General features: G+C 43.4%; 1 protein-coding gene across 1 annotated transcript in view; it reads right to left on the bottom strand.

Moving 5' to 3' along the window:
* vps53 (VPS53 subunit of GARP complex) overlaps positions 1 to 12,465 on the bottom strand; it is a 269,146-nt gene that overhangs the window by 148,626 nt on the left and 108,055 nt on the right. Inside the window, exon 12 of the mRNA XM_038814428.1 lies at positions 3,820 to 3,915. Within this exon, the coding sequence (XP_038670356.1) occupies positions 3,820 to 3,915 (96 nt within the window). The remainder of the gene's footprint in view (positions 1 to 3,819; positions 3,916 to 12,465) is intronic.

Below are 12,465 nucleotides of genomic sequence, written 5' to 3'. Positions count from 1 at the left end.
AATTCTCGCTGCCGGCAGTGGGAAGCGGAGAATTCAGCCCCAGGTAATTTTAATGTCAATGATAAAGTTCAATATAAAATGTGTTGAATTATTTATTCATTTACTTGCAGCATTCATTGAAAAGACTAACTGTGCTCCAGCTTATTGCTGTACAGTTTCCTTGGATTTTAGCAACACAAGTTTTTAAATGCATTATTTGTTGCACAACATAGGTTCAACCTCTGGCCTTGTAATCATGGTTGTCTGCTGGACAGTAATTTGATATACCCTTCTTCAAACATGGAACATAGAACAGTACAGCACAGAACAGGCCCTTCGGCCCTCGATGTTGTGCCGAGCAGTGTCCGAAACCAGGATCAAGCTATCCCACTCCCTGTCATTCTGTGCTCCATGTGCCTATCCAATAACCGCTTGAAAGTTCCTAAAAGTGTCTGACTCCACTATCACAGCTGTCATACGGGAAACCTAACCAGCCTTTAAAAGTAAAAATGAATTCTATAAAACCACCAAAGCACCGACGTTTAAATACATAAAAATCCGGGCAGCACTGTGGCGCAGTGGTTAGCACTCCTGCCTCACGGCGCCGAGGTCCCAGATTCAATCTCAGCTCTGGGTCACTGTCTGTGTGGAGTTTGCACATTCTCCCCGTGTTTGCGTGGGTTTCGCCCCCACGACCCAAAAAATGTGCAGGGTAGGTGGATTGGTCACGCTAAATTGCCCCTTAATTGGAAGAAAATGAATTGGATACTCTAAATTTATTTTTATATATATATATAAAAATCAAATTAAGTGGCCTTTTTAAAGTGGTATTAGCTGCTTACTGTCATGGGATTGTGGATAATACACTAGCATGGATTGAGGACTGGTTAATGGTCAAAAACAGAGAGCAGGAATAAATGGGTCATTCTCAGATTGGCAGGCTGTTACTAGTGGGGTACTGCAAAGATCAGAGTTTAGGCCCCAGCTATTCATAAATCTATATCAATGATTTAGATGTGGGGACCAAATGTGATGTTTCCAAGTTTGCTGATGTGACAAGGTTTAGCAGCAATGTGATTTGTGAGGAAGATGCAAAGAGGCTTCACAGAGATTTAGATTCACAAAATCAGTGAGCAAGAACATAGCAGATGGAATACAAGGTCACTATAACCAGTCTAGGCCATCATTAATGAGCTAAACTGGCTAGTCAATCATTCGCAGCAGACCTGGCATGCTCACAGATCAAATTAACAAATCTGCCTCAATGGATCAATATCAGTTCAGATTTCTCATCACCTAGCCTGCCAGCTTGGAGGCAACCACCCCAAAGAGACCATGCCCTCAAATCTTTGTCCCATCAACAGACAACTGACAGGTACGGCCTTCTGCCCGCCATTATATCATGCCAAATCTCTTGACACAAAACCTATTATTCCATTCGAGTTTGTTTAAATGGGTTTCATCCATTCCTTTTAAATGGTGTTGTGACTCTGACCACAACAGTCCTCTGTTCTTCCACACATCCAGCTTTTCCCCCATTAAAAAGGTAGAGCTAAATGTGACTATCCCACATGGTGGCATGGTAGCACTGTTGCTTCACAGCTCCAGGGTTCCAGTTAGATTCCCGGCTTGGGTCACTGTCTGTGCGGAGTCTGCACGTTCTCCCCGTGTCTGCGTGGGTTTTCTCCGGGTGCTCCGGTTTCCTCCCACAAGTCCCGAAAGAAGTGCTGTTAGGTAATTTGGACATTCTGAATTCTCCCTCAGCGTACCCAAACAGGCAACTAGGTACCCGTGTGGCAACTAGGGGATTTTCACAGTAACTTAGTTGCAGTGTTAATGTTCGCCTACTTGTGACAATAATAAAGATTATTTACTATTATTCTTAAGTTTCATTTGTCACTTCTCTCCCATCCCACCTCATCAATATCTCTCCTGTAGCTTCTTTTGGTCCTCAGGATTATTTGCAATATTCCTATTATATTAGTGTCTGAAAATTTGGCAACAACTCCACATATGTAGCCGAATATCCAGATGGGTGATACGCAGAGTGAACGCAACTGAACCCCGTCATACACACCACTTTCCATTTCCAACCACTTCAAGAGGGTGGCCTTAATTCCTCCCTTCTAAACAATACACACACCAACACACACACACATTTCCCAGAAAGAAATCACAGAAGTTATTTTAAACTATTACAGTACCAGATGCAGCTATTAATTCCTATTTGAAATACAGAGTTCCTTCTGAATCAGAACATATCCTTGGATTCACCACATTTTATGATGAAGCTACTTGAAGATGTAAACAATTTAAAAGCTCTTTTCCTCCCCAAATGGAAAAATGGACCATCAAGAATGTGTTTTTGTTTTCTGTACTAATTCTTGCTCCCTCACAGTATCTTGCCACGGTACAGTGCCACAGACACCCTCTAGTACCTTATCAAAGTGCTCTATTCATGTGAAAGCTTAGATAATGAAGGGTACAGACCATTCAATCAAAAGGACTGTCAATAATGAGTTAGACCCTGTCCGTTTCCAACACACACAAAAGCAGAGATTGCTCGATAGTGATTTTTCCACTCACTAGCCCAGTCCAATTATAACAACTCTATTGCTGCCACAGCTAAATTAGCTCACTCAGCACATATAGAATGGGCCAAGGTATTTTACAGTCTGTAAGTATCAGATACTCAATGAATAAATCTGCTGAGACAGCAGAGAGGTGAAAGTGTCCCTTTAAAGGGCATAAGAACAGGGAACTTCCACTCTGAAGAACAGCAACTTTACCTAGAAAAGTAATTTGGGATTATCTTTTTAATAAGTGCAGAAATGGTTTACAGATCAGATGGCTGTTTGCTTCTATTGGTCTCAGTACAAATGAGATTTGAAACTTACATAGAACATAGAACATCACAGCGCAGTACGGGCCCTTCCGCCCTCGATGTTGCGCCGACCCGTGAAACCATCTGAAGACTATCTGACCTACACTATTCCATTTTCATCCATATGTCTATCCAGTGACCACTTAAATGCCCTTAAATTTGGCGAGTCTACTACTGTTGCAGGCAGGGCGTTCAACACCCCTACTACTCTCTGAGTAAAGAAACTGCCTCTGACATCTGTCCTATATCTACCACCCCTCAATTTAAAGCTATGTCCCCTCGTGTTGGTCATCACCATCCGAGGAAAAAGACTCTCTGTCCACCCTATCTAACCCTCTGACTATCTTATATGTCTCTATTAAGTCACCTCTCAGCCTTCTCCTCTCTAACGAAAACAACCTCAAGTCCCTGAGCCTTTCCTCGTAAGACCTTCCCCCATACCAGGCAACATCCTAGTAAATCTCCTCTGAACCCTTTCCAAAGCTTCCACATCCTTCCTATAATGTGGTGACCAGAACTGCACGCAGTACTCCAGGTGCGGCCGCACCAGAGTTTTGTACAGCTGCAGCATGACCTCGTGGCTCCGAAACTCCAGCCCCCTACTGATAATACGTTGTGTTAATTGTGATTCTGTGTCTTGAATAATGTTGAGTTAGTGCGGAAAGAAGGAACAGCTACACATATCTGACCCTGGGTTGAAGGGTCCATTCCTCTACCCCCAATCCAAGCGAATCAGGCAACATAAATCTAAAAGTGGTGAATGAGCTTTTGAGACACTACAGTGCACCGTTCTTGTGAAACATTCTGCAAACTTGGAAGTAGAAAACCTTGTGTACAATCACTTTATCTGTCATGTATCACAAGGCTGAGCAATTCTGAACAGCAAATATCATCCACAGCAGCAGGTAATCCAAATAGCACAACCAGACTTTTCCTCTTGTTGCCCCTCTCCTTACCTTCTCCAGGTCTCCTTCTTTCTCGGTGTCACACTCTACTCCAGTTTCGTCTTCAAGGAATGGATTTGTAGATGGTGGCGGCGTCTCAGGCTTTTTCTGTCAACAGGGAATGGAGAGCAGTCAGTTATTACACAAAATTTCTCCATCACTTAAAATACTTTGGGTGAGGGAGGGCGTGGAGGGGGGAGGAAAGTATATTTCGACCTTATTATATGAGGTATTTATATAAACACACACAACCTAACACATAAATGTGGCAACTAATAAAAGGCTGTATCAACTACCTCAATCAGTTGGAATGTAGAACAAAAAACACAAGTTCTACTTCTAGTCCTTGTTCTTCTCTACTGTCGGAGGACTGTGACAACATTTCCAGATTCCGCCAATCCTTCATTTCATTTACTCATTCAAACATGAATTTAATTCACTCATTCTTTGGCTGTGATTGTGAAAGGTGCCATGCAAATGCAGATTATTTCTTCCACTTGAACTGTAAATTCGTTCAGCTTTGGACACCTTGCAGTCCCTTGATAAAGCAAATACATCATGCTCAACGTTAACACTTGCCTACTTGAATGAACAAAAGTTATCTTCTATGGCTGCAAGAAAAACTGCAGGACCGTGTCTAACGTAGATTCACAATTACATTGCAATAACGCCGCACCCGTAAAGCACAGGTCGGAAGAACAGCTTACTCTCCAGATATCTTACCAAAATCCTGATCAGTACTAAATATTGTAAAACGCTGTTAATTCTGTTGGCACAAAAGGTACTGATCAGAATGACAGTAACTGCAATAACTAATGACCCTGACATATCGCTCAGCAAGATTCTTCCAGCTCGGAGGCCCTCAGGAAATGCCTGACTGTCTGCTTTGAATGGTCACATATGTGACAAAGGAAGGGGACGTTGAGGTTTGTTCTTAATTCAGCAGAAAGTTGGGATGAGTGTATTAAAACTATTATGACACGGTTAAAATCAAGGATCTTTTAGGAATATTACTTCAACTGTCCAGCTACATCATATCAAATTCTACATTGTACCCAAAAATAATCAACGTCCGTAGAACGTTTCCCCTGGTTTTAACATTCAATTCAATACTAAAACGTTGCCCGGGATTCTCCAAAAACGCGGCTAAGTGTTGACGCCGGCGTAAACACCGGAATGTTTCACGCCGGCGTCAATGGGCCTCTTGGCCCAGCGATTCCGTGGCCCACAGGGGGCCAGCACGGCGCTGGAGTGCTCCGCGCTGTTCCAGCTGCCGTACGCGGCCCTGCACGACTGGCCGCAGGTCCGCACGGCGGCCGCTTTCCCGCCGGCGCCGCGCAACATGGTGGAGCCACACAGCGGGCAGGCGCGGAAGAAGGTAGGGCCCCCATCCCCCAGAATGCACGGCCGATCGGTGGCCCCCGATCACGGGCCTGGCCATCGTGGAGCCCCCCCCCCCCCCCCCCCAAAGCCTGAACAACAACAAACATAATCACAAATCAAAACCCCTCAAATCGAACTTTATTTTTTCTAACCTGAGAAACTCTGCCAGGTCACTAACCCAGCCCCCGGTTTCATGCGCTCGCGTCCCATCTGTGTGTGTGGTGTGTGTGTGTGTGTCTGTCCCGTACTCCCAGGTCTTCTGACACTCCGAAGATTACACCTTCGGGACCACCTTCATCTTCGGGACCTTCGACAAACCTGCATTCACCCTCATCAGAGCCTCCTCCCACAGCCCAGACTCCAATTTCCCTCTCTCCCAATCCATCAGCTCCTTGTACATTTCCGACCCCCCCCCTTGCCAGGCAAACCGGTGATTTCCACAAATCGGTGCCCAAACCGACACCCCTCCAGCCTCAGGTGTTGCCGCCACTGTCCCCACACCTTCAGGGCCGCCACCATCACTGGGTTTGTGGAGTAGTTGGAATACTTTTAAACAATCTTGTTTTAAATTTAGAGTACCCAATTATTTTTGATTTTCCAATTAAGGGGTAATTTAGCATAGCCAATCCACCTTACCCGCACATCTTTGGGTTGTGGGGGTGAAACCCACGCAGACATGGGGAGAATGAGCAAACTCCACACGGACAGTGACCCAGGGCCGGGATTCAAACCCGGGTCCTCAGCTCCGCAGACCCAGTGCTATCCACTGCGTCACCATGCCGCCCTTACTTTTAACAATCTTAATCTCTGCAGTCAAAGTTGCGGCTACTTAGCGACTAAAACCAAACAATCTCAGCCCGAAAAGGCAAACAAAGGGCTGGATGCTTCTGCCCCGCCCATTGCAAGATTGCCACGAGCGAGAGACGGACAATGGAAAAGTCCATTGACCTCGGGCGGGATTCTCCAGTCACCGGGCGGGCGCTACCAGAGAATCCCACCCAAAGTTATGGATACTTAACATTGAAAGTAACTGTTAATCAGACATACTGCATTCCAGGGAGACACGGGTGCACTAATTACACTGCATTCTATGTAAATGAGTAAGAAGGGCCTAGTCACAGTCCAGGACAACACCTTTGAACCAAAAGGTCAATGAATCTTTCTCACCAGCATTCATCTTTCATGCGTGTATTTAAGTCTCACGTGTTCGAAATTAAGTAATATCACACCTCCTATTTCTCCAAATCGCCCATTCCCAGGAGCTTAAAGATGTGTAACTCATTACATAGTATTTTCTGCACAGGAATAGCTCATTCAGTAATAGTTCTATGTTGGTATTTACTCTCCACGAGAGCCTCCTTATACCCTCCTTAACCTAACCACATCAACATATCCTTCTATTCCTTTCTCCCGCATGCGTTTTCTAACTTTCCCTTAAATGTATGCCAGTCACCTCAGCTACTCCTTGTGGTAGCCACTCTTTGGGTAAAGGAGTTTGTTTGTCTTGAATTTATGTCTATGGCCTTTAATTGTGGTCTTGCTTGCAAATGGAAACATGCCCTCACTGTGCCACTCTACCAAATCCTTTCATAATCTTCAAGGCCTCCATCAGGTCACTCCTCAGTCTTCCTTACTTCTTACAATAAACTGTTCAAACTCAAGTGTGTCCCATACACTTGTTCCCTGACACATCTTTCAGATGCAGTGACATCCTACACTACGCACTTTGGACTTTAGGCTGTAAATTTTTCAATTAAAAACAATGTGAGCAATGGTGCATAGATAATCATATCCCACATCCAATGCAATGAATTTAAGGAGACTGCATGAACACTTAAAGCAAGCCTTTTAATGCAATACGGGTGTATTGGAGCGGCATGGTGACAAGTGTTTAGCACTGCTGCCTCACAGCGCCAGGGACTCGAGTTCAACTTAAGTGACTATGTGGAGGTTGCACTTTTTCAGTGTGTCTGCATGGGCTTCCTCCGGGTGCTCTGGTTTCCTCACACAGTCCAAATTTGTGCAGGTTAGGTGAATTGGCCATGTTAAAATTGCCCCTTAGTTTCCAAAGATATGCAGGGTTACATGGATAGGGCACGGTAGAGATGTTCTTTCAGATGGTCGGTGCAGACTCGATGGGCCGAATGACCTTCTTCTGTACTGTAGGGAGTCTATGGTTCTATGTATTGCACTAAACGTGGGTTTAATGGCAAAGCATTAATTTATTTGCTGCACACAGCCAATGCAGTAGAACACATGAGCAAATAAGTGTGCATCGCACTGTTATAATCAGTATTCTGAACAAAATGATATGGGAATTGTAGTAATTAATGTATCAGCGACCATTTTAAAATCTATTCACACTCAGTTTGAAGCTGTACAGAGAAAGGTATTTGTACAAATGCTGTATTCGGGTCGGTTACCCAATGGTCCTATTGAACTGCAATTATGTAGGATTTCCTGAAATTCATATACTGGCCTGGAAACTAGTCATCATAAGTTATGTAGCTTTCAGCTGGCAATCCAATGGATGCCTGCATCAGACAGAAACTACTAGTGATGGTTCATATACTTTTATGATCCTTCCTCGTCTCCCTGCCGTACTTAATTCTGATAGCTTGGAAGTTAAGTTGACAAAACTTTCAATTTTCAAAGGACTTTTTAAAAAAGTTGTTTGGACACTTAACTAGTCATTATTTTGTGAGTAAATTGTAAATAAGTTGCATCTGTATTAAAATAATTATGGTTGTTGTGCACCCTCAGACAGATGTTTCATTAAACTAATAAAAAATATGCAGTCCTGCAAAACAGAACTATTACTCGTTGGCAATGTACATTTTTTACGATACGTTGGAAATGTACATTATGCTCAAATCCAAATTTAGACCTATGCTGAAAAACAAGTCATTATAGATGCAATTATAGATGCAGTTCCATTGGAACTGCTACACATTACTTGCTTAATCCATGACTTAGTGAAACATGGTCAAATATGTAGGTTTTACACTCCAGGCATGAAACAGCAGATGACTTTGTCCAATAAAACAATTCCTATCGTAAAAAAAACAGGTCAGCTACTTGCCTGACAGCAATAATAAATAGATACTGGGTTACACAATGTTAATCAAAGGATCGCCTGTGAGTGGAATAGTAAAGTAAAACCCAGCGTGGATCTTATACTTTTATTATAATTGGGGGATGATTTAACTGTCTGGCCAGCACAAGGAAACTCATGAAAAAATGCACAAGTTTCCATGATAATTTGAAATATACCTCGACATAAGCATTCCTTCTGCTTTTAATTATGGTACAATGCATTCCCATCAAAATACATTGACAGTACTGAGTTAAACCTGCCACAAACATTCCAGGTGGTTCAGTGATTCCACCCATACAGCACTGTACGTCCATAAAGAACAGTACTGCTAGATTTAGCAGTATGAGAAATCATACAACAAAGTCAGCATTCAGGCATTCTAAGTTGCTGCCACTAAACCGGATGGCCAACTAATATTGGTGCGTTAAAAACAAATATTGGTTTATTAGCATTCCATCACTAGAACAAATTGTGGAGTATCCACAATTTATGTGAAAGATGCAATTGATGTGTCCATAAACCTATTCCTCATTCTTACAAATTAAATAATTAATCCTAAAAACTTGAGTTGGCATAGATCAGGAGGCTGAAATTGCTGTTACACAGCTCTTCTTTTGCATTGATACGAAAATGACAATTACATGTTGGCATTGTACATTAAATCAAAGCGTTAAGCATATCAAACCAGTCTTCCATCTCACAGGCAGCGGGTATAAATCCATTCCTTCGCAGTACAGAGCAAGACATTGACTAAAGACCCAATATAAGAGCTCAATATTTTATGCACCGATGTTCTATGAATTCAAAGAATCTATGTTCCTTTAATAAATCCTTGCTTACGGTAGCATGTGTGAACGCATACAATGTGCGTTCTTCATGTGAACCCTCTGTAAATCAGATATTGGGGCCTATAACTAGCTTTAGAATTGGTGAAAAATAAGGGCGGCGCAGTGGGTTAGCCCTGCTGCCTCACGGCGTCGAGGTCCCAGGTTCGATCCCGGCTCCGGATCACCGTCCGTGTGGAGTTTGCACATTCTTCCCGTGTTTGCGTGGGTTTCGCCCCCACAACCCAAAGATGTGCAGGGTAGATGGATTGGCCACAGTAAATTGCCCCTTAATTGGTAAAAATGAATAGGGTATTCTAAATTTATTTTAGAAAAAAGATTAGGTGAAAAATTCATGAAGTCTATGTGCCTCTACTAATCTCAGCCAGCAATTAGCCAACTTTGAAAATACAAACCAGACTCAAGATTGCTGAAAACAGTACAACTGAAAACAGTACAACTGCAACCTTCCTCTCTCAGGAGCCTTGATCGAGCAAAGCTTCAGTCTCGAATATCAAACTTAAAGAAGCTAGCTTCTCAGATTCGTGGCCAGGCCAACAAGCAAGCCTCTCTTCATTCCCACCTTGAACTACCCAATCCCATCAACGGTACACCTGATCTTAGATAATAAACGTTGGTGAAGTTTACCATATTGTTGACCGAGCCATGACCCATGTTGACAGTTACAACAATGTCTGTACTTCAACTGTACTTGACTTGGCTGTACAGCACTTTGGGGTGTACCGAGATGCTATATAAATGCAAGTCTTTCTTCCTTTGTACAAAAGGTACAGGTGTGGTTCGGCTGCATTCTGCATACCGATTCTTCATAGGATGTACCAATGAGTGTTACAAATTGTCATCACTTACTGACACACAACAGTATTATACCAGAAGGGGTCAATGAGTATGGGGAGAGAGCAGAAGTATGGCACTGAGACTGAAGATCAGCCAGAATCTATTTTTTACGTATCTATGAAATTAACATACAGGTCGATTGTGTGCAGCAAACAGTTTGAGAAAAGTAATTATGTTTCATGTATATGAGGATCATCGTATGTCTGGAAATTAACTTGGGGTCTCCCCCTCTCCACAAGTCTGTGAAACCATTTAACGGAGTTGGAAAGGGGGAAAAAGAGAAGCAGGCAACTCAGTTCTATGTGCAACACTATGACAGACCATCAATTCTCTGATACTCCGAAGGAAAGGCTTTCATTTTCATCATGATTTATGACATTTATCCAGAATGTAATGACTATTGCAATATGGGCAAATGCAGCAGCCATTTTGCAAACAGCAAGATGCCACAAAGAGCAAAACGATGAATGGCCAATTAATGATGCGGTTCTTTTGGCGGTGTTGGTTGAGGAAGGAATTTTGACCAGTGTTATGACCCCAGGTGATGTAATAGCTGGAGGGGAAGATCCCAGAATGGAACCCTAGCTCAAAACACCGTAATTTTTCAAAAAATAAAACGTGGTGCAGGAGATGTAGAGGGGACACAAGGAAGAACGTTTTTACCCAGAGGATAGTGGGTGTTTGGAATTCGCTGCCGGAGTTAGTGATGGAGGCAGAGACCCTAAACTCTTTTTAAAAGTACCAGGACCTGCACCTTAAGTGCTGTAAACGACAAGGCTATGAACCAGGAGAAGGAAGGTGAGATGAGAAAGGGCAGCTGGCATGGACAAGATGGGCCGAATGGCCTTTTCTGCGCTGTAACTTTTCTGTGATTCTAGAAGTCTCAGGTCTGTAAAGTGGCAAATTTGTATATTTGATTGCTGGGAAGTATGTTTCCCGGGGTGTTTAGGTGTTGTAACCTGTTTTTCATAGAATTTACAGTGCAGGAGGCCATTCGGCCCATCGAGTCTGCACTGGCTCTTGGAAAGAGCACCTTACCCAAGCCCACACCTCCATCCTATCCCCATAACCCAGTAACCCCACCCAACACTAAGGGCAATTTTGGACACTAAGGACAATTTAGCATGGCCAATCCACCTAACCTGCACATCTTTGGACTGTGGGAGGAAACCGGAGCACCCGGAGGAAACCCACGCACACACAGGGAGAACGTGCCGACTCCGCACAGACAGTGACCCAAGCCAGGAATCGACCCTGGGACCCTGGAGCTGTGAAGCAATTGTGCTAACCACAATGCTACCATGCTGCCGGGCTACCGGGCTGCAAAACGCCAGTCACTGCTGACAGGCATGTGGGCACGAGGAAAGTAATTAGTCACAAAGAATGCGGAAAGCGTTCAGAGGTCTGGCATGTCAAGGACCATTAGCATCTGACTAACACTGTCTGCCGAAAATGTAACGCAAGTTTCTTGATACATGTTTGCAATAAAATACATTTTTAAAAAAAAGGTCTGTAAAGTGGCTTTCATCCTGCACGTAACTCGCCCCAGCCAGAAGATCCAACTCATGCACACACCTTGTAAATAACAGTGTAACCATTGCCCATTGGTATTGGGACTCTTAAATCTACCCCACAATATAAATGGCCGGTTCTTGTTTAGCTGCCAGGTACAGCACCAACCAACTTTTTTTTTTAATGGATAGCATCGTAGGGGGCTGGTGAGGAGCGATACACCCAAAGAGAGCATTATTATCTCGAATAAGGAGAATCCTATGGGCCAGATTAAGGTGACCAGCAGTAGAAGAGCTGATAAAAATAGTAAAACTAAAAAACATTCAACTGCAAGTCAAAAAAAGGAAAACAAATACAGATAGAGAACGGAAACAGAACATTTTGAAAACACTGGGCAGGTCGGGCAGCATCTGTGGAGGGAGGCAAGAGTTAACATTTCAGCTCAATTACCTTAATCAGAACTGGCTTAAGGAGCTTTTACGGCCAACAAATGTGTTGTACTGTAAAAAGATCTTTAAAAAGTGAAACATTGCAGACCGATGAAAAATATGAGTCTGCAAATCACCCACTTGTTTGTTACGTGCATGTTTTCTCGCCACATTGTGTAGAGGGGACCAAAACACATATGGATACCAACTCAGAGAGGGCAATTGGCATGCTGATTGAAGCTTTTTAAACTCAACCCACCAGCAAGCAGGTCAGGCTCATTCTTCTGAACTAACTCTCAGCAAATTCCCAGACACCGGCCTGAGGGGCTGCAAAACGGCAGTCACTGCTGACAGGCATGTGGGCACGAGGAAAGTAATTAGTCACAAAGAATGCGGAAAGAGTTCAGAGGTCTGGCATGTCAAGGACCATTAGCATCTGACTAACACTGTCTGCCGAAAATGTAACGCAAATTTCTTGTGTATAAATAAACTTAGGCCAGACACTAACATTGAGATTTTGAAGAAGACCATAGACATTTTTCTTGGCAACTCAGCC

The sequence above is a fragment of the Scyliorhinus canicula genome, chromosome 12 (genome assembly GCF_902713615.1).
Source record: "Scyliorhinus canicula chromosome 12, sScyCan1.1, whole genome shotgun sequence".
In the NCBI taxonomy this organism is placed as follows: domain Eukaryota; kingdom Metazoa; phylum Chordata; class Chondrichthyes; order Carcharhiniformes; family Scyliorhinidae; genus Scyliorhinus; species Scyliorhinus canicula.
This window is presented reverse-complemented; position numbering and strand designations above follow the sequence as displayed.